A 24,096-nucleotide genomic window follows, 5' to 3' on the forward strand; every position below is an offset into this window, starting at 1 on the left:
GAATTTTGAAACTTGTGCCGGTCCCGCCCATCATCGATTCTAGTAGACTCGCCACCATCCTCCTGGCTTCTCCCATTGGTTCCTGATGCTAGCCAACGCCATGATATCCCTTCTCATATCCTCTTGGACAGGCATCCCTCCCATCATGCATCTTTATACGTTACGTACGTGGTGGCGTCCTTACCCCAGCCACCTCGTACCAGAATCTTTATTGTACAGCATCGCGGCATTCGTTCGGTACGTTCCCAAACGATTTCGTTTAGTAACATAAATTCGTTTAGTGATTTGGCGTTGTGCTTAACCTCATCGTGTTTGTAGAAGAACCTAATTAGATATACGCGTTAACTACATACGTAACAATAATTACGTTAACAGTAACATAATAGTCAGGGTGGGTCTCAAGAAAGTTGCTGAAGTTCAACAGAAAAGAAGATAATGCTTTCTATGTGAGACAAATATGGAGATTAAAAAATAAGAAAAGTATGAAGCTGGCTTGCGGTTTTCTGAGTGTGATCGCTAAGGTAATAACGGCCGAAATCCGTCGACGATAGGCAACCTCCTTAAGCAAGAACGGACGCCATCAAAGCAGCTTAACACCTTCCCAAGGGCTGGACTCTATTTTGTCCAAACAATAGGAGCCAGGTGTGCATAATGAAATGGAAAAGGGCTGCTTTCTTGTATGGGTTCGAGGACAGAGAAACATCGATGGCGATACGATAACCGGAAGACGGCAATCTGCCAGAAGGCCAGACGCTATTTTATCCGGCGATTTAATTGCCCAACGCCATGGGTGGGTTCGAAAAATTCCGTAAACGGTACCTGCATGCCATTCCCGGTGTGTGAAGAAATTTAAAATTACGTAAAGTATTAAAAAAGTAAAAAGAAATGTAAAAATAAAAAAAAAAGACGAAAATAACTTTTAGTTATTTTAAGTTTTTTGTAAAGGTTTAAGTGTTTACAGTTTTTGTTAATGTGTTTTGTAAAGTTTAGTTTGCTTTTTTCTGACATTTTTTCTTTTTATTTGTTTGTTTCGTAAAGTTAATTGGTACGTATCTGCCGTTTGTCCTCCTCTGCCGCCACTTTCGGAGATAGCCTCACTCGAAAGGTAAGGCTTCCCACATTTTACGTTACAGTAATATTTCTTGTACAACTAATATCAACTTTTATTTATCAGGTTTTGCATTTTTACTCTTAATTTAGGTATTTGAAACGGTCCAAATTGTAGTAAGTATTTTCATTGTTTACAGCGTTCAATTTTAGCTTTATTTATGGAAATTTACTAGGGTGATTTTGGAGGGCTTGGAACGGATTAGCCATTTTACATGTAAAAATGTGGGTCCAAGCTACGAAAAATAAACTTCATGATACGAAAGGCGTCCTAGGAACGGATTAATTTGCGACTATCTCGAGGTCACTACGTGTGATGTGTATGTATATATTTATATATATATATATATATAATATATATACTATATAGTATCTCTATATAATATTATATATATATATATCATATAATCCTAATATATATATATAGTCCTTACTCTCTACCCTCTTGCCTCGATTACTCAGACCATATGCTTCTTAGCTAATAGAAGGCTATTCCGTTCGTTTCAATAAAGGGATTTGTTACCTTAATCTGGTTTTAGGCTACTAACCTTTATCTATACAAGAATTCTAGTAATGTAGGCCTTATCGATTATTCTAGGCTACATTGTTTTATCGTTAAATAAACCAAGTTACTTATTTGATTGGACCCAGGTAAATTTTTTAACCATTGGAACTATACCAAAATTTATGGTAACTAATTTTGTCTAGTTTTCATAACTAACAAATCTATGTCCTTAACATTAGGATTTACTAGCGCCAAGCTCTCAAACCGGCAGAATTTAAAATTACACTTGCGAGATCCAGGGCACTATTGGCATCTATAACCAGGTCACGGGGCCATCGTAATACCCAGCAAATGCCCATCGGCTTACCTGTGACCCACCAGTTTTTATACTTCTAACCCAGTTTAGGACTGCTAGAGGGGTGGTTCGAGGGGGGTGGGCCTATAACCTGTTAAGACCTCAGGTTTTTATTTGTTATAGTTATGAAAAATAACAAATTAGTTTTTGTACAAAGGTATTTGTTCGATATATTTTTTTCCCCCGGAAAAAACCTTTGGTAGAATTGTAAAAAGAAACTTTTATTTCTTTGTCCATTCGCAAAATGACGATTTGTTTGTTCCCTATTATGTCAACACTGTGCAAATTAGAGGAACTGTGAGATCTGGTTTGCTTTCCTTAATCTGTCAACACGTTTGAAAATTAAAAAGTCGGAAAGGCTTTCCCCCAAAGGACTTCATTTGTGTTTTGGGAATCTGGTCAATCATGTGTGATAAGGCCCTTCTGCTTTCGGCGTCGATCGAGTTAGAGGGGGGGGTGTACGTACCATGGTCTTTTTTTTTTTAACAGACTGGTCTCATACACATATGACCTTTCTTTGCTGAGTGACACGTGCAGATTACACATTTGTGTATATAAAAGCTGCATAATATTTCGGAATCCTTTCTGGAAGCATTTGTGCCAAAAATAACGTTTTTATGTCATCTCCTCAGTCCCAGTTTTCGCAAGGGATGAGAATTTCCATTATATCTTCGAACCACGAGGAGGCGTTCAGATCTCTCTCTCTCTCTCTCTCCGTCTTCTCCCCCCCTTCGTCTCTCACTCTCTCTCCTCTCTCTTCCTCTCTCCTCTCCTCTCTCTCCTCCTCCAACCTTGAGATTATATTAACCCTTAAACCACCGGGGGGGGGGACTGGACGTATTTTATTACGTCGACATACGAAATTTTTTTTTAAATTCGCGGAAAAAATACTTATAGGCCTACCAGCCTAAAACTTTTGAAATCACAGCGCCTTGGGGGATGCTGGGGAGTTCGCGTATCAAGGCCTTGTTTTTGGTTTTGTTTTGAAGCGGGTCCGACCAGGTGCCGCTCCATGCCGCGATCATCCCATTCCCTTCCTTCTCCTCCACCCAGCATCCAGTAGCGCAACCATCCGAGAGCGATCTTTGTTGTGAAAAGCGCGTGTTTTTTATCTGGACGTGGTTGGCGAGACTTTGTTGGCGCATTTGTATTGCTCATAGGAACATTCATAAGATATGTCTCAACGACGTGTTGAACCGGTGAAAAAGGCGCAGTTTTTTCACCCAGTCGGAAGGGATCGTGTAAAGCGACTTTTGGACCTGGATGCTGGCGAGGGGCCAAGCACCCACCAGCATGACCCCGCGCCCTCAAGGCCGTTCTGTCCGGCCAATCGTGGGTGGCTGAAAGTGTTTTCAGGAACAACATCGTATGCCTTTGGTTACCCCTAGGAAGCATGTGGGCATCCTTAGGGGCATTCGTAGGCATTTGGGAGGGCCTCCAATACCAAGGGACCATAAGACTGAGTTCTTCTTTGCGGAGCTTGATCGGGAACATCGTCCGCAAGTCCTCAATTTTGAATGGCGGTGGATGGTCATCGAGTTGATGAGGACATCAGTCCCGATGAAATGACAGTGATGGATGAATATATGATCCCCCAATGTCCATTTCGAGGCTTCACAATCCCGAAAGTGAGCTCGAATTCAGTGGGTTCTTTCATTGGCTTACGAGGGGAATCTGAGGAGGTAGGGGGAGGGTGGGGATAACGGGCTCAAGTTTTGATCGCGAATGGAACGGATACCAGAAAGTGACGGGCCTAAAGTGAGGGTGATGGGCCAACGGGGAGCGGTGGCGTAGTGGGATTTGCAATATCGTGCCCCCGGCCCCACCCGTGCCGCATGGCGCACGGGTCACCGTAGAAAGGTCGGCCTCGTCGCCGCCATCCAAGGTGAAGGGTCGGTCGGTCGGGAGAGTTGATGAGGGGGGTGGACGGAGGTGACCCCACCCCTCCTAACATGCAACCCCTTCACGGCAACCCCTTGGGATGACCATACCAGTACCCATGGCGACTGTTTTTTTGGGGTTCATCCAGCTTTTCCTGACGCTGGGGAATTGCTGGAATACCTGGTACAAACGATACGGTGGGACTACTGCTGCGGTAACTGCCGGTATGAGCTGAGGACCAACCTTAGTCGTAATTTACTGGCGGGGTTGCAAACCTCATTGACATGGCGGCTCTTTTTTGGGGCGCTGCCACATTTATTTTGGGTTATGACACCTGCTGTCGACCATCAGGCAATATTGGCGAGGATAAATTATTTTTTTAATGTAGTTGGCTGAATGGCCTGGCGTTATTTGTCCCCGTTGATAATTTCCTGGCGTTGGAGACAGGGTACTTTCAAAACGCCTTCAAAACCGAAGGGCCATTAACCCCGGATAAGCAATGTGATCGCCTCAGTTTAGTGCGTACAGTGTTGGATTATATCCCGTGAGCGGTTGGTAGTAATCCTCGTGATTCCTGGAAAGAACCTGTCTTTGGATGAGGGCATGATGCCTTACAAAGGTGGAACGTTTCTTAGTAAAAAAGTGTATAAAACCCCCCCCCCCAAGAAGTCAAAGAAAATATGGTTGTGAAATTGTTCTTTCTCATTGACCGAGGCCACACAACTGGATTACGTTGTGGACTTTTCAGTGTATTTCCAGGGGTTTCTTCCTCCACGCTGCGGGTGACACTTGTATTCAGTCTTTGTGGGACGTTTTCCAGTAAACCAGGGATATCAACCTTTTGTGGTTATATAATTATTATAACTCGGTAATACCTGGCCACCAGGAACTGTATGAAGCAGGTAGGTTTTCACGTCAGTGGTACCTTCTCGGTTGGTGCGTGGGGTGCCCCGAATTGTCCTCAAGAGGTTTCGCTAGTTCATCCGCAAGCACCTGGCAAGGAGGAGGAGACCAGAGTGGGCAAGCGGAAGGGCGCTGTCTTCCGTTCATCTGTTGGAAGGGTGTCCGACTCGTCCCCATGATTACGCCAGGAGTCATGAACCCATCCAAGAAGAGCTCCGTTACAGCCCCGGAAGTAAGAACACAGTCGACAGGGCCGGTTGTTGTTTGTATGGAGGGTTTCGTACCAGAGCGGCCTACCGTGTTTTTTTTCAATTTTTTGGGCCACCTACAAATCAGGCACATGGGAGCCTCCCGCGCTCTCTGAGATTTGAGGTGACCTCTTTGATCAGCTCATCCAGTAACTATCCCTTCGGCCGCAAGGGAGAACCAAAAAGGTGGACACAGAAGCTCCTCAAAATACATCCTTCAGTTTGGGCCCATGCCAAATGCCAAACATACTGTACTGTGGGTGACCCGCGGTGACAATCTTCCGAGGTTGACCCAACATACAGTTCCTCTAGATGGTAGCCGGAATGGAATTGCCCTCATTCAACTTCGATCCCGATGAGTGGCCCTTCCATAAACCTTTTGGAAACCCCCCCCACCCTGCCCCCAAGCTGCAGGTCTGGCCCCTAAGAGGAAAGGGCAGATAGGAGGGCCAAACCTTCGCGTCGATCCTTGCCGCCGCCCCTGCTGCCGCCCGCCCCTCGGCTGACTGACGCCCCCTGACTGCCAGCCGCCCCTGCTGACGACGCCCCCTTCTTGCTGCCGGCCCCTCGCATCACCCGCTTCCTCGGGTTCCTGGTATTGGAACCCTGCGTGTCGGGCTGCAGCCAGGGGTGAAACAGCATACTGGAGGCCTTACAAGGGCGAAGGCCAGAAACGGTGCCGGGTGTTGCCATATGAATGGCAGAAGGGGAAGAGACACCCGGTTCTTCGTGTCGTTCTGCAAAGTTGCCTCTTTGCAGGATATGGGGATTGTCCATTAACTAGAAGGGAGGGACCGAAAGTGAACCACACTAAGGTTCATGTATTGGAGGCGCGCCCCCTAAAACCGACAGCGGAGGGCGCAATGGGGGCTGCCCGGGTCCATCAGCAGTCAAGGGCCGCGCGTCTACCTCCCTCCACCTGTACCTCGTCATGTCGAGTGGAAAAAAATGCAAGACTCTTCAATGGAGGATGGGAGAAAACAAAGAAGTAGAACGAATGAGTCAGGATTCGCCGAGTGGAGTATTCTGCATTTTTTTATTTATTTATTTAGTTTTTATATTTATTAAACAATTTTTTATATATCTGAATGTGTGCATGATAAAACAATAATAAGACCATTTCATTGTATGCTAAAAGAGAAGTGTCACCTGGCATTCCTTTTATTTCATGTTTATTGGTACCTCAGAATCGAAAAGAAGAATGTAAATATATTATTTTACGTTTTAGTCTTTAAAAAAAAAATTCTATATACTATATATCTATACTATATCGTCTATATATATATATATTATATATATATATATATATATAATATATAGTATAATATATATTATAAATATTTTTTTTTTTGGGGTAAGCAAATAGTTACTTACAGTCCTAGTGTCATATCCTATTTAACCGTTTAGATTCATGTTTAAAACAAATTTGCAAGTCTCCTAGAACAAATATCTCCGATTTATGGTTAATATTTGAAAAAAATATTTTTTATTCCCTTTGTATTCCCTACGCGCCGACGTCTTCAGTTCCTCAGCAGCGAACTCTCCGAAATGCGTTAGGTCCCCCTCATTCTCTAATATTTGTGCCTTTTTCATATTACGCTTATTTTAAAGGTTTAGGTTTATATGGAAATGGGTTGCAAAATTTGCAAAAAACAATGCCACAATATAACAAAAAAAATATTGGAAAGGTTGTAGCCATTTCTCATTTTTTTTGAAATATTTTTTATGCAAATAAAGTACGATTAAGTACGAAAACAAAAATCTACGACCTTTGTTCGGGTCTCAACTTTGACCTCAACCGAAAAGGAGGTCAAAAAAACGCATTGTAACATAAAAAATCTTACAGTCTAGTAATATTCAATCATTTATCTTTCATTTTAAAAACATTTCTATTACCAAAGTTTCTAGGAACAATATCTCGATTTATGGTTGAATTTTTGAAAAAAATATTTTTTTCCCTCCTGCTGCCGGCCGATTCCGGCCGGCCGAAAATCTCCGAAAACGCGTAAGGTCAACATTCTCCATAAATATTTGAGCCTTTTCATATTACGCTTTTTTTTTAAAAGGTTTTTAAAGGTTTTATATGGTAAATGTTGCGCAAAAACATGCCCAACAATATAAACAAAAAATATTGGAAAGGGTTTGTAGGGCATTTTCTTCATTTTTGTTTGAAATATTTTGCCATATAAAAGTACGATAAGTACGAAAAAAAAACTACGACTCTTGGTCAACTTTGACCTCAACCAAAAAGGTCAAAAAAACCCATTTATAACACAAAAGTAAAAATCTTACAGTCTAGTAATATTCAAATCAGTTATCGTTCATTTTGAAAACATATTGCAAGGTCTCTAGAAAGAATATCTCAATTTATGGTGAATCATTTGAAAAAAATATAAATAAATTTATTTTTTCCCCCCTCCGCTCGAACGATTTCTCGGGCCGAAAAATCTCCGAAACGCGTAGGTTTCCACATTCTCCTCTAACTATTTGACGACCTTTTCATATTACGCGGGGTTTTTTTGTGGCTTTTTTTTTTTTGTTTAAAGGGGTTTAGATGGCGAAATGTGCGCAAAAACATGCACAATTTATTAACAAAAAAATATTGGAAGGTTGTGAGCATTTTCCATTTTTGTGAAATATTTGCATTAAATAAGTACGATAAGTACGAAAAAAAAAAACTAAACGACTCGGTTTCAACTTTGACTCAACCTGGAAAAGGTCAAAAAACAAAACGCATTTATAACATTAAAAATCTTACAGTCTAGTTAATATTCAATCACTTTATCTTCATTTTCAAAACAAATTGCAAGTCCTCTAGAAACAACATATGCTCGATTTTATTGTGAATTTTTTCTTTGGAAAAAAAAAAAAACAAAAAAATTTTCCCCTCCTGCGCGACGAGTTCTCGGCCGAAAATCTCGGAAAACGCGTAGGTCACATTCTCCTAATATTTGAGCCTTTTTCATATTACGCTTTTTAAAGGTTTATATTATGGAAATGTGCGCAAAAACCAAAACCATGCACAACTATGGACAAAAAATTATTTTTTTTTTTTTTTTTTTTTTTTTTTTTGGAAGGTTGTGAAGCATTTCTCATTTTTTGAAATATTTGCATATCAAGTACGATAAATATCGGAAAAAAAACTACGATCGGTCAACTTTGGACTTCAACCGAAATTTGGTTAAAAAAACGCCTATTTGTAACATAAAAAAATCTTATAGTCTCTAGAATATTCAATCATTTTATCTTCAACTTTAAAACAACAATATTGCAATCTCTAGAAACAATATCTCGGATTTATGGGATGAATATTTGAAAAAAAATATTTTATTCCGTTTCCGTCCGCGCGCCGATTCTCGGCCGAAAATTCGGCGGAAACGCTTAGGCTCCATTCATTTCCCTAATATTTTCTTGTGACTTTTCAGTATTGCAATACGCTTTTTTTTAAAGGAAGGTTTATTATATGGAAACTGTGCGCCAAAAACAAACGTGCACAATATAACAAAAAATAATTGGAAGGTTGTAAGCATTTATCCATTTTTTAAATAATTGCATATAAAGTACGATTAAATAGGAAAACAACAACTACAAATCCGGTTCAACTTTGACTACAACCAAAAGTGGTCAAAAACGCATTTGGTAACATAAAAAAACAAATCTTACAGTCTAGTAATATTCAATCAATTTTATCTTCAATTTGTAAAACATTATTGCAACAGTTCTCTAAAGAACAATATCTTCGATTTATGGTGGATTTATTTGAAAAAAATATTTTTTTTCCGTCCTCGCAGCCAATTCTCGGTCCGAAAAATCTTCGGAAACCTCGCCGTAGGTCCAAACATTCTCCTAATAATTTGTGCCTTTTCATATTACGCTTTTTTTAGAGTTTTATATATTCGAAAATATGTAACCGCCAAAAACATGCACAAGCTAATAACAAAATATTGGAAGGTTTAGCATTTGGGTAGTTCATTTCATTTTTTTTATATTTGCATATAAAAAATTTTAAAAACAAAATTTTCGAAGAAAAAAAAAAAAAAAAAAAAAAAATTGTTAAAAAAAAAAAAAAAAAAAAAAAAAAAGGGAAAAAAAAAAAAAAAAATTATTAAAAAAAAAAAAAAAAAAAAAAATCATTCGGTCAAACTTTAACTCGTTCGAAATGGTCTCCCGAAAACAAACTGCCATTTGTAAGCTAAAAACTCTTTACAGTATGACTGTAATATTCAATCAATTTTTTCCTTCATTTTGAAAGCAAAAATTGCAAGGTGGTTAGTCTCTAGGGGACAATATTTAGATTTCATGGCGTGAATTTTTTTCCAAAAATTATTTTTTTGACGTCCGCAGGAGCGCTAACGAATTCATGACATCATTTTTGTGATTAATAGTTTCTCTGTGTTGCTTTTTATCGTTTTGACAATTGTGTTAATATATCAAATGAATCGCAATTTCTAGTGCACCATTACAACGCCCCCAAAAAAAAAGTAACTTGTTACCTCTAACCGTTTGGCGCACAGCGCAATTTGAATCACAATTTATATATGAAATTTCGTTTTTGGCCGCTAATCAATATATCGCATTCTATTTCTTTAATATAATGATAATGGATTTTTTTCATTTTCTGATGGTTTGCATAATACTAAAACTTCAAGCAATGACAAAATAAGGAGGCCAAAAATGAAACCTTCTTAATCTTGAAACATTCTAAAAGCGCGCTTGTGATTTTTTGAAAAAAATATTAAAAAATTTGAAAAATATATATATTATATATTATATATATATATAAGATCTATATATTATACTTCATACTATATATATATCGTAGTTTTCCCGCTTCCGCGCTTCACTCCTCAAAGACCCCTCCGGCATACGGGAGTCATTTTTTTAATTTACCGCTTCGGCGTTTAAGGGTTAATTGTAATGAAAACAATTTGTGGTACCCACCTCGTAAAAATAAAAACTTGACGAATTTCATGTGTGTATATTTCTTTAGAGTGTTTTATTTTAGTCCGTTAAATAGTGGTTTTGCTTGGTGGAATCTGAACAAACATTGTTTCGTAACGGCGCCTGGTTTTTGGTAAAATGAAACAAGACTGCAGCAAAGAAAGAAGTTGGTATACCAAAAAGGTAAAATGTGTTATATTTCTATTAGTTGCAAATAATATCTAATGGTTATGATGGTTAGTAACTAATAACAGATGGTTACGAAGGTTTGGTAAAAACTGATAGTTACAATGTTTTGAGTGAAAAGATTTACACTTTTACGCATTGCAAATTTTTGTGTTTTGTGTTTGTTTCATTTTGTGCATTTTTTCATTTTCTTGTTGAAGTGTGCCTTTTTATTTTGATACTGTCCACATATTTCTGTATTTTCATTTACATTCACAATTTAATTGACTTAATTATTTTCATTGCTTAATCATTGCACATTTAATTAAATTTGACACTTGTGAATTAATTTGCATTTACTTAGAATTCTTTTCAAGATATTATTGTTTGGCACTTGTGAATTAATTTCAAATGTTCAATTATTGCCTAACACTTTTGAATTTCAATTGAATTAATTTTCTTGAATTTTATGATAAATTAATTTTGATTTAATTTTACTTAATTGATTCAAGAATTAATTAAACTTTACTTTGTTTTCAAGTAACAGTAATTTTCCCTGATATTGTGAATTTCACTTACAAATTTTGAGTTTAATAATAAATTTTTGTATTTAAGATTTTTATAAGTGTTTTTATTCTTACACCAGTATATTTGCATTTAATTATGATTATATTTATGCTAGGTAGAAACATACAGTGGTAATTGATCTGCTTTCCTTCAATTTACTTGAAGTGACTTAGAACCAGGGAAGTACTTAGACTTCTGAAATCAGGGAAATACTTAGACTTTTAAAGTTGTTGATGGAGTGATGCCCTTTGATTAATTTAATTACTTACAAGATCACCTCACACCTGTTTTGATTAACTTAGTCTGATTTTCTGCAATACTGGTAAGTTGTTAAGGGATCATTGTTGCCTTTAGAGTATTCAGTCGTTTAATACCTGTGATGAGGGTTCAGGTGTCTGGCTTTTGTGAGGTAACAATTGATGAATGGTAACCAGATACTTGGCACTTTGTAACATGTATTAATGGTGCCCAGAGACCCGGGAAAGCAGATTTCATTATCACTCTAGTATATACTGGTGGTATTAGGGATATATTTTGTTAGGAGAGTGACCATATAGTTTTTGTTTTGCATTTATTGTATTGAATTATAAGTTGATAACTTAGAGGTAAATGGCTTAGTTCAAGGTTCAGGAATTTTTAGCAGCCCCTTCCATCCAAGTTTTGCCTGAAACCACTCTGACTAAGGCACAGTGGAGCGCTTTAGCAGTGGCATGTGGTTGTTATGTGTCTACTACTATGAGATTCAGGGTCTCTGTAACATGGTTTTTTGGACTTTGCTCCTTGTCAAAGAATCGGATGTAGCTGAAAGTTGACAAATGTATATTTTACAACCACACAAATTTTGTCAGCATTATCAATAACCTAAACCCGATAGTTTTGATTTTTATAGAGTAAAAATGAACTAGCCAACACCATGGCCAATGATTACCAGCCAAGAGTCGAAAAACATTCATTACGTAAGCAAGGTAAACAAACACCTTTTGACTAAATGTTGCCCCGCCCATCCACCAGACAGAAAAGCCATCGGCTCTGAAACCCAAAGACTTTATGAATGGCGGAATGATACATAGATGTGGGTGGGGTATCAGTGCTAGCGTAGTAATACTACTGTAGCAGTAGTGCCGCAACAGTATAGCAGTAATATACATGAATTAACCGTTTAGACCAACTGCTGGGATCCTTGAGGATCATTTAGCACTTCTTACAACTACTCGAGAAATTAGTTTTTATAGCCAGAAGTTAAATATTCTAATCCAACAATGCCCATGGTTGCCTTCAGTGTTATCCTGAATTATAACGAGGCGAAAGTGGGTGGAGCCTCATGAAGTCACCATTCTGACGATAATTATTGGTGAAGGTTTAAAGCCAATATACGGTACCGGCTATTTTTTTTCAGTAAATAGGTAGATAGCCAATAAATAAAAATTGCTTGACATTGGATATAGCAGTTATCAAATCAAGCTTGTCTACTATGTTTTTGGTAATTACCAACTATTCCCTCATCAGTCAATCTGATTGTGACCTATAAAGTAGACTGTAATTTCTTTGGAAACTTATTTTGGGAGTTAGACTAATAATCGAAGTGTTTTTGTATTTATTAACATATTTTGTTGGTTTGTTCATTATGACAATTATCAGTGAGGGAGGTTCCAGAATTCAGAAAGGTGTACTGCTTTGCTTGTATTTAAATTTGTATGTCATTGTTGCCAGAGGTTTAGCCTTCGTTACGTATAGCCAATCATCCATCGAGAAAGAGGGAAGAAATGATGTCATAAGTTACGTAACGAGTGCGTTCGAAACCTTTTCTCTGAGTAAGTTGGCCCGTCTTCAAAAAAGGTCACTTTTACATTATAAGTACCAAATTTATTCAACCTACGTAGTGCAGAATACACTCAAAATTTGTGTTGATATAATATGTATTCTGAATAAGCGTTATATTTATGAAATGCATAGATAAAAAGTTATTGCGAAAAAACCGTGTTACAGAGGCCCTGAATCTCATACTAGTATGGTAAAGGCACAAATAAGATGTATTGCTATGGAATCATTGATAAACTCTGGTAGAATAACTGATGAAGATGAGTTAGAATTGGCTCAAGAGTTGTTGAACGTAGCACGTGCTGATCTCATAAATAAGCAAGCAGAAAAGAAAGAGAAAAGTGATGCAGAGTTAGAGCTTAGACGCATTGAAGCAGAAGAGAATTTGATTAAGTTAAAAATGCATGCTGAAAGAGAGAGAATGCAAGCTGAAAGAGAAAGAATAAACATGGAAAAACAAGAAAGAAGAGAAAGAGAAGAAGAAAAAGCACCAGAAGAGGAAAGAGAAATCGCAAGACATAAAAGGGAAATGGAATTGATAAGAGCTAGATCCTGTAACACCGTCTAACCCTAACCAAGGTCATCAAGACCCTGTATTTGATGTAGTAAGAGTACAGAAGTTAATCCCTAAGCTTACTGAAGAAGCTCCAGATGAGTTAAAGTGGCTTCAGGTATGGGATGGCCAGAAGATAAATGGTCAATTTAGCTACAAAGTGTCTTGATTGGTAAAGGGAGAAGTGCTTATCTAGCCTTAACAGCTGATCAGTGTAAAGACTACAAGGTACTTAAACACAGTGTGCAACAAGTTTACCAGGTGACCCCAGAGTACTACAATGAAATATTCAGAAATTTAAGAAAAGATGAGAAGGGAACATTCTTAGATTATGCTTACAAAGTGAGAAGGTGTTTCAAACGTTGGGTAGAAGCTGCTAAAGTTAAAACTTTTGATGAGTTAGAAGAGTTACTTGTTCTTGAACAGTATCTTAAGGGAATTCCTGAACATATAAAAGCCTATTTAAAAGAGAGAGAGAGGTGAAGAAACTTGACAAAGCTGCTACACTGAGTGAAGATTACGATATAATTAGTAGTAAACGTAATTACTGTGTCAAGTACCAGAGTCAACAATGCCCAGGTTTTAAGTCTTATCCAAATAACAGGAACAAATTTAATGGGAAACCTACAAGTGATACTACCAAGAGTACACAAGGTAATACAACTCAGCAAGCTAATGTGAAATCCTCATCCACTTTTTCAAGACAGTACAGAAACCTAATGTTGTCTGTTTCAAGTGTGGAAGAGTAGGACACTACAGTCAAGTGTGTTACCGGAATCAACAGCAGTATAAAACCAGTTGGTCAAGTAGTGAAAGGTGACCAGGTGAAACAAACTACGAAGAGCAGTGTGGGAAAGAATCAGACTCCAGAGAAGAATGAAACTAAACAAGCTGAATGTTTAGCAACCAGTGGAAATGTAACCTCAAGCAGTAAGTGGCTTAGCAGTGTGGAGGCTTTTAAGCCATATATCTATGAGGGTATGCTGTCAACTCAAGAAGGAAGTATACAGGTACCAGTCAAGATATTACGTGATAGAGGGAGTAACCATAGTGTGGTAGTACGTGGTTCTCACCCTCGGTTGGAGAAGAGTCTCACAGGAGATTCAGTTATTTTGAAGAGTATAGGAGGAGAGGAAGTAACTCCTATATGCCGCTTACACCTGTCATGTGAATTGGTGACAAGGAATGTTGATTTTGCTGTAAAGGATTCACTGGCTGTGGAAGGTGTAATTGTTTTGTTGGGGAATGAAGTTGGTGGTGTGCCATTTATTCCTTGTCCTGTAGTGACAGACAAACCATTGAGGATTAGTCCTACAGTAGAGTTGGAGAAGAATAACCCCCACCTGTTTCCTAGTCGTGTAACTACCAGAAGTATGAAGAGGACTACGACTGCAAGTGAAGAAACTGAGGATTTACACACCCAAGAAGGATCAAGTGAAGGATCTTTGTGCTTAGAAGAATTATTCCAGGGAAGTGAAGTTTCCCATAGTGCTGACCAAGAAGAGATTTCCCAAGAAGATGAAGAAGATGACGACGACGACGACGAAGATGAAGAACCTGATGTTCCTGAAAAGACTCCAAGTAGTCAAAGTGTTACTGAAAACAGTAGTGAAACTACAGTAGCTGAGTTAGCAGATATTGAGAATTCAACCCTTGAAGTTGGTCAAGTGACAAGAGAGAAGCTAATGGACTTGCAGAAGAAGGATGCATCGTTAATTGATTTGTTCTTCAGAGTTGTTGATCGAGAAGAGATGCAACAAACTCCTACCTGTTACTATCTGAAGGAAGGTTTGCTGATGAGGAAGTATAGACCTACAGATATACCAGGAGATGCTGTATGGGGCGAATATCATCAAATTTTGATTCCATATCCGTTGAGAAAGCAAGTGGTTGCAGTACCCATTGAGTCTGGACATATGGGAATCGGAAGACTGTGGAGAAGATCATGAAATATCTTCTGGCCTGGACTTCACAAGATGTTAGCACTTTTGTCATGAGTGTCTACCTGCCAGATAGCTGGAAAATCGAATGAAACCATCAAGAAAGCCCCCCGCCACAACCTATAGAAGTTAGAGGAGAACCCTTTAGCAAAGTGATTATAGACATGGTTGGACTGCTGCCAAAGACAAAGAAAAAAAATTAGTATTTGTTAACATCAATGTGTCCCGTGACAAGATATCTGAAGCAATCCCTGTTAGAAACATATCTGCCAAGATAGTTGCTGAAAAACTTGTGGCGTTTTTCTCTAAGTTTGGAATACCAGAAATAGTACAAAGGGACAGAGGAACAAACTTTACTTCAAAGTTATTCCAGGATGTGATGAATTTGTTAGGAGTGAAACAATAGTTACCCACTGCCTATCATCCAGAAACTCAAGGTGCCTTGGAAAGGTTCCATCAAACATTGTAAAGTATGCTGACAAAGTATTGTTCTGAGTCAGGAAGAGAATGGGATGTTGGTTTACCATTAGTGTTGTTTGAAGTTAGGAGTGCTTATGAAGAAAGTATGGGATGTTCACCTAATGAGATGATTTTTAGAAGAGAAGTGAGAGGACCGTTGAAGATTCTAGCAGGAAATTGGGAAGAAAATCAAGAGGAAAGCCAAGGAGAGTATGTGAAGAACTTAAGGAAAGGGTTGAAAGAGAATAGAAAATTCTCTTTAGAAAACTTGAAAATGAGTCAAGAGAAAATGAAAAGGAGATTTGATGCTAAGACTAAGTTAAGAAGTTTTAGTGTTGGTCAACAAGTGTTAGTGTTCTTACCTGTCAAGAGATTTCCCCTCACAAATAAATTTCAAGGTCCTTACAAGATAATTCAGAAGTTAAGTGATAGAACTTATGTGACTGATACACCAGAAAGAAGAAGAACACAAAAGAAGATACATGTGAACCTCTTGAAACCTTATTTCTCAGAAACTAAAACTGAAACTGTCACTAACCCAAACAACTTTATCTACAGAAGATGATGATGGCTACGAATTGGGAGCTGCAAGCAAGATGAATAATTCTTCAATTTTGGAAAATTTGGAGGATAAACTGAAACATCTGAGTGTTAAACAAGGTGAAGACTAAGTGAAGTAATTAGAAGTTTTCCAGAAATTTTTTCAGATGTACCTAGGCATACTGATCTGACCAAGCATGAAATCAAGATTCAAGAAGATGGAAGACCTTTCAAGCAAAGAGCCTATCGCTTATCACCGTATCATCGAGATGTTTTGAAGAAGGAAGTTGAGTATTTGCTGCAACATGGATTAGAAGAACCCACTTCAAGTCACTTCAGTTCTCCATGTGTGTTAGTGAAGAAACCAGATGGTTCATTTAGGATGTGTACAGATTATAGGAAACTGAATTCTATCAGTGTGGCTGATAATTATCCTTTGCCTCTTATAGATCAGTTACTTGATAATATTGGGGAAGCCAAGTTTGTTTCCAAGATAGACTTGTTGAAAGGATATTATCAAATTCCCTTAGATGAGAATACAAAGTTGCTTTCAGCTTTTATTACTCCTTTTGGACTGTGTCAGTATACTGTTCTGCTGTTTGGTCTGATGAATGCACCAGCAACAGTTCAACAAGTGATGGATCAACTGCTAGGATCAATAGGAGTAGGTGTATACCTAGATGACATTGTGATTTACTCTACAACGTGGGAAGAACATCTGAAGATTCTGAGGAAAGTTTTCAAGAAACTACAAGACGCAGGATTAACAGTCAACCTAGAGAAGAGTGAGTTTGGAAAGGCAACTGTGCAGTATCTTGGGTTTGAAGTAGGGAAAGGCCTTCTTGCTCCAGTAAATGCTAATGTAGAAGGTATCCGTGAGGCTACCCCACCTACTACCAGGAAACAGCTACAGAGATTTTTAGGCATGGCTGGATTCTATCATCGTTTCTGCCCAAATTTCTCAGCTGTAGTAGCTCCCTTGACAGACTTAACTAATCCCAAAGCTAAGTTTGTTTGGACTCCAGAGTGTCAAGAATCCTTTGAGAAGGTAAAAGCCATTTTAACTTCAAGACCGTACTTCAAGCTCCAGACTTCGACAAGAGATTTGTGATACAAGTTGATGCGTCGGACTGTGGCGTTGGAGCTGTTCTACTTCAAGAAGATAAAAATAATATCTACCATCCTGTGTGCTTCATGTCTACAAAATTGAAAAAACATCAGAAAGTATACTCGACAATCGAGAAGGAAACTTTAGCCTTAATCACTGCATTGAAAAAATTTGAAGTGTATGTGAATAGACCTAGGAATGAAGAAATTTTAGTGTTGTCTGATCACAATCCACTATCATTTATCCAGAGAATGAAAAACCATAATCAAAGACTGACCTGTAGTCTTTGTGCCTGCAACAATATAACTTAAGAGTGCAGCACATTAGTGGCAAAAACTATAGTTGCTGATTATTTATCTCGTTGCAAATTGTTGGATTCAACAGTGATAAAAAATCTTCTGGGGGGGTATATTAAATATTGCTACTTTCAAAATGCATATATTCCCTCTTAGACTGTACAAAATGTTATGTAGAATTGTGCAACACTTTTTCAGATTCCTAGATAGCTTAGAGATAGGATTATTTAAATGTGCGTTCAGATTTCGCATAACATAATTTAAAAGAATATATATAACGTAGAATGTAAAAAGAGAGAGATTTTCTTTGTCCATTCGAAACTACGATTGTTTCCCTATTATGTCAACACTGTGAGATTAGAGGAACTGCGAGATCCGTTTGCTTTCCTAATCTGTCGACATGTTTGATAAGCGAGCTCAAGACTTCATTTGTGTTTTGGGAATCTGTCATCATGTGTGATAAGGCCTTCTGCTTCGGTCGATCGAGTAGAGTGCAATTACACACTTTGTATATAAAGTTGCGTAAGATTTCGAAGCTTCTGGAAGCATTTGTGCCAAAAACGTTTTGTGTCATCTCCTCAGTCCAGTTTTCGCAAGGGAAGAGAATTTCATTATATCTTAGAACTGCGAGGCGTTCAGATCTATCTCTCTCTCTCTCTCTCTCAACATCCTTGAGATTATATTAGCGTAACGTAAATTGGTCACTCGTAACTTGAGAATTTCATATTTGATATTTCTTAAAGTTTATTTAGTGTTAAATAGTGTTTTTGTGGAATCTGAACAAACATTGTTTCTTAATGGCGCCAGGTTTTTGGTAAAATGAAACAAGACTGCAGCAAAGAAAGAAGTTGGTATACCAAAAAGGTAAAGTGTGTTATATTTTTATTAGTTGCAACTAATATCTAATGGTTATGATGGTTTGGTAAGAAACTAATAACGGATAGGAACAGTGGTTAACTAGTAACTAATAACAGATGGTTACGAAGGTTTGGTAAAAACTGATAGTTACAATGTTTTGAGTGAAAAGATTTACACTTTTACACATTGCAAATTTTTGTGTTTTGTGTTTGTTTCATTTTGTGCCTTTTTTCATTTCCTTGTTGAAGTGTGCCTTTTTATTTTGATACTGTCCACATTTTTCTGTATTTTCATTCACATTCACAATTTAATTGACTTAGTTATTTTCACTGCTTAATCATTGCACATTTAATTAAATTTGACACTTGTGAATTAATTTGCATTTACTTAGAATTCTTTTCAAGTTTTATTATTGTTTAGCACTAGTGAATTAATTTCAAATTTTCAATTATTGCCTAACACTTTTGAATTTCAATTGAATTAATTTTCTTGAATTTTATGATAAATTAATTTTGATTTAATTTTACTTAATTGATTCAAGAATTAATTAAACTTTACTTTGTTTTCAAGTAACAGTAATTTTCCCAGATATTGTGAATTTCACTTATAAATTTTGAGTTTAATAATAAATTTTTGTATTTAAGATTAAGTGTTTTTATTCTTACACCAGTATACTGTTTGCATTTAATTATGATTATATTTATGTTAGGTAGAAACACAGTGGTAATTGATCAGCTTTCCTTCAATTTACTTGAAGTGACTTTGAACCAGGGAAGTACTTAGACTTTTAAAGTTGTTGATGAAGTGATGCCCGTAGATTCACTTCGCCCATGCATCTCATACACAGCGCCGTTCCTTACGATGCTCTTGATTGGCTGTTGATGAACCAGTCAGTGGGCTGGAAACTCTCAGTCTCTCTTGAGAGTTCAAGTAGGCAGGATGTATGTTCCTCCTCTCCTCTTTCAAAAGTTATAACTTTCATTACATCTCAGTTTTACCAGCAGAAAAGTAGTGTTTCCCAATTGCATCACTAAACATTGACAAGCCAATGATTTCAGAATTTTTATGATATAAGAAATATGAAGAAAATTGTAATATATAATATAAAAAGGAATAATGAGAGGGATATAGAAGGACTGATTGTAGCAAAAGAAAAATCATTGGGATGAATAAATTTCCTCCATACAGTACCAATATCTAAGTAACGATTTTTTTTCATATAGAATTTTACAATATAGGATATGAAAGGTGTAGGTGATAATGATAGTGACTATAATGAAGTCTTAATTTTTTTCCCCTTATAAGACTTCTTCTATCGAGGGGTTGCGGGCGTGATCATGATGATGACGTCAAGAGTGATCACGTCGGCAGCACCTGACTACACGAAGATAAGAGAGAAAGATTAATATTCTTAACCTTTTGCTTGTTATTTTCATATTGATAGCCCTGCCCATAATTTTTTTGGTAGCATTGTCTTCCATGACATTTGAGCTACAAAACTATGAAACACAAGATGATAAATGATGAATGCACTGCGATCTCATGTAAGGAATGAAAGATTATACTTCATATTAAGAATTTTATGTTTGTTTCACTATAAATATTTTAGCATTAAGTTTATTGAAGTACATAATTCTAATATCATTATAATTCTTAAATCATTGGTTTGAGGATATTTAGTGATAAAATTGGGAAAACTCCTTTTCTGCAGGTAAAACTGAGGTGTAATGAAAGTTATAATGTTTGAAAGATGTTGGAACATAGATGTCGCCTATTTGAACTCTCGAGAGAGACAGAGTTTCCAGCCTTGTAATTGGCTTATCAACAGCCAATTAGGAGTGCCGTATGGAATGGCGCTGGGCATGAGATGCACGGGTGAAGTGAATCTACTATAGTCACATACAGGCTTGAGTGGTTTTGGGTGGTATTATAATTAAAATTAAAAACTTGACATAGCCAAGACAAAAGGGCTATGTATAAGTAATACAGATATAGAAGGGTCTTCAAAGCTAATCTACCCCTCAAAAGGTTTAAGTTAACATAGATATTTTATAAAATGTACTTCAAATATACACTTATAGTCAAATTGATCTGTATAATGAGATATACAGTTAGTACATAATTACAGGTGTCCATGATTAAAATATTCTATACTAATTAAATTTTCTAATAAGAGCTTGGTTTTTTCACTATAAGGCCATCTTGAGACATGACCCTCAATTAAAATGTTCCATAACAGGTTGCTCAGTACATTATTTGCTAGTGGGCATGGCTCATACCATCTGCCGTAAACATAGTCCCTGCAATAATCAGGAAAGATCTGTTTGGTCGCCAGATATGTGTGAAATTTGTAGCATGCTCTCGATGGGTTCAGCAAGGGTGAGGAAGGAGATTACATCTATATGGTATAACTCCAGCAGTATCTACTTTACCCCTTCTCTGAAGATCCAGATTCAGGGCAAAACCCAGTAACATCAGTCCCCACTACTCCCCAGGTTCATCCTGTGGAGGGAATAGAGGAATCCTCACTTAGAGGGGAATTGCTTAAGGATTATGAGGTAGATATTGATACTGAAAGAACCTTGCTGAACCCAGAGGGATCAGGGACACAATTTTCAACTAGCAATGGGGGAAACATTATAGAAGTAGGTCAGTCCCCCATGCAGCTTCAGAGGCTGGTTAGGATCCTTCCCCCAAAAGGATACAAGGATCCACCTGAACCCAGTGGAAATGACAACAGTCTCAGAGGGTTGTAGTAATTCACCCAGGACATCTGCCCCCTGGGGAACAGGCAGCTGCAGCTCAACTGTAGATAGTCAGTCAAGTCACACAAGCTCCCCCAAAAGGGATACAATTTGCAGTATTTGATCAGTTCCATAAGAAAATGAGTAACATCAAAGATGCCCTTGCCAAAGAATGGCAACAGATAATGGACATACTGCATGATTCTGAACAAGAAATCAAAGAAATCAAGCCAGTAATGTATACACCAAAATATAAATGCCTTGCATCTTGCAACAGAATAGGGAGAATGGAAACCAAATCTGCCCAATCAAGAGCTAAGGTTACTGGAACCAACAAAGTGGCCAGTTCGGATTATGCGTCTTAAAATCCAAATGTAACTAGACACCAAAATCCTACTCTGATACTGATAATCCTTGGCGAGATGCTTTATGTGCATTTTCTCTCCAGATGGCAAGTATCTCATCAATGAGAGAAAGACCATGATAGAAGTTGTGCATGTTGAGTTTAGACAGGGCAGCATTTCCTAATACAGAATGGCACCTGATACCACCTTTGCCAGACATGGAGAAACTTCAAATGGAAATTATTCTCTTACCTGGGAATAAAGCATTGAAAACTGTACATGACATTCTGCCAGGTGATTGGAAAATGGATCTATACTACTTATATTATTACAAAATAGTTGCTCATCATGTACCACCAGCCTTCTGCCCCTTCACATTTAAAATAAAACTATGTGAGGGCACACTTTCAAAAGTATGTAAATACTAGAAAGCAGGAACCATTAGCAGAATTAAAATCATTGCTTTGGTTATCCCAGTGTCAAAACACTCTACTGAAGAATGGGCAAAGCTTCAACTTCCTTTTGATGGGAAAAAACTCCCCCTAGATATTGCAACTCGGCAATTTGGTACCCTGATGAGAAGGATATCAGAGGGTACTTCTGCTCTAAGAAGACGTCACAAGATTTCTGCGGAAAGTTGACTTGGGTAAAGCATCTTTCAAGAAACTGATTTTGTTACTAACATTTTGCTGTGTTTACATGAAAGTATTACACAACTCTAATATTTGAAAATTAATAAAGCTTTTTTCATCATAAAAATGTATTTTGTCATGAAAATATACTTAGTACGTATGCATGAAAAATACACGTACGTGTACTGTGTGCCGCAGTACACGTACTTTACTTTTCGTACATACATATCATATTTAGAAATCATCTTAAAACATTTCATAAAATGTATAGTCTGCACAACGCATACCCAATTGACCCAATATGTACGTACATAAGTTCAATGGTCTCTCATGTGTGTGTTTTTGCCTGTGTGGTATACACTGCTACAGACTAAGATTTATTCTTTAAAATGGAATCTAAACGTTCTGCTTCTCCTAGGGCTTCTGGCAAAGAGCCTCAGCGTCAGAGGCCCTTACAGTTAATGAGTGATGAGAAGCAAATAGACGTAATAGTCATGTTAAGAGAGGGCAGAAGTCATGGAGAAGTAGCAGCCCATTACTGCGTGACTGACAGTCACCTGCATTGAGATTGAATATGAGCAGGACAAAATGCTTGTGGAAGCCATTCTTGGACATGAACTAGCCTCCCTCTTTAGTAATGCTATCCCATCAGCGGGACCATGCCTTTGAGAAATTTTGTGGTCTCTACAATTTGATCAGGGATGTCAGGGAGGTACAGACAACAGTCAAGACATGGAGCAGAAATAAAGAAGGGGCCACAACTTTCATCAATAATATAAATGAAATAGTGAAGCCCTATCTTGACTTGTTTGTACAATTGTGCAATTACCACAAGATGGTGGTGCCTCCTGAAATCCCTGTAAAGCGCCTCCTGAAGAAGGTGAGTGACGAGGTGCCCTCAGAGGATCTGTAACTCTTCTACTTTGCTGTGCAGTCTATCTTAATCGTCATTCATCAGGCTGCATGGCTATAATATCATCATCATCTATAATCAACACTAATCATAAGTAAGTGCTGTATGATTTCATATTATTAGGTACAAATATTATACAGTAAATAACATGAAAATACAGAATATCACTGTACTAAAAAATTTGCATACACGAATAGCTGGGGGGGCGACCGCAAATAATTATAGATATGTTCCACACAGAAGGCTGCAAATGGGCAAGTCCTCTCGCAAATATATTTTAGATAGGTTCCTAAGAAAAATCCGCGAATGTGAGAGTCCGCGAATCCAAAGAACGCGAATATGGCGGGCCTACAGTATTCCCCAACTCAGCCCACTTTACTATCAGTGAACTAACTTATCAAGCTCGTTGACTGCTCCAGCTCACATTTGAAGGATATCTCATATTATAAAAGGTGATGATCTGTTTTTCCATAGGAAAATACCAATCAAGAATTTCTCCACATCCACAAGAAATACAGGCAGGAAGCAACCTGAAACCCCACACTACAAATACCACCCACTCAAATGGGATGACTAAAATAGAAAAATAATAATAAAAATGTTTTATTTATATTAATGATCAAGTTCTTGGGTTGTTAGCTGAATCTGGTGATTAGATTATGTGCATTATTTTTACCATCATTATTGTTATTATTATATCATATTAATTATTACTATTTCTAATTTTGGTTGTTTTGTTTAACCAGACCAAATTCAAAACAACTGACTTTTGTGCTAAGAGTTATACTGAAATAATAATACAAAAAACAAAACTTACCAAATCCTGCTCCAGTGAATAGATCTTTTTCATTTTCGTAAGTTATATTTATTCTATCTTTACGACTGGCATGCTGATTAAAATTTCTTCCAGCAATGCTTTGTTTCAGGGATATTTGCTCCAGCTCTCCCAAGTTACGATCAATATACCTGGAAAATACAGATGAAGTGAATATTCTTGCATCTCAGACAATTTTGTAAACAGTTTCTGTTCAAGCACGAGAAGTTTATATGACAAAAAAATCTAATTTGTTTAATAACAAACCCCTAACTTTTGTCATGATATGTTTCTGAAAATGAATTTTTATAATAAAAGCAAGTTTTACTCAATACTTACCAAGCATTTATCAGGTCGTAGGTTCCCTTCCACGGCAGACCAAATTTCAAACTTTTGTAGTGGCAC

General features: G+C 37.5%; 1 protein-coding gene across 1 annotated transcript in view; it reads right to left on the minus strand.

Moving 5' to 3' along the window:
* LOC135221187 (translation machinery-associated protein 16-like) overlaps positions 1 to 24,096 on the minus strand; it is a 447,785-nt gene that overhangs the window by 13,457 nt on the left and 410,232 nt on the right. Inside the window, exon 5 of the mRNA XM_064259010.1 lies at positions 23,695 to 23,843. Within this exon, the coding sequence (XP_064115080.1) occupies positions 23,695 to 23,843 (149 nt within the window). The remainder of the gene's footprint in view (positions 1 to 23,694; positions 23,844 to 24,096) is intronic.

The sequence above is a fragment of the Macrobrachium nipponense genome, chromosome 2 (assembly GCF_015104395.2).
Source record: "Macrobrachium nipponense isolate FS-2020 chromosome 2, ASM1510439v2, whole genome shotgun sequence".
Classification (NCBI taxonomy): Eukaryota; Metazoa; Arthropoda; class Malacostraca; order Decapoda; family Palaemonidae; genus Macrobrachium; species Macrobrachium nipponense.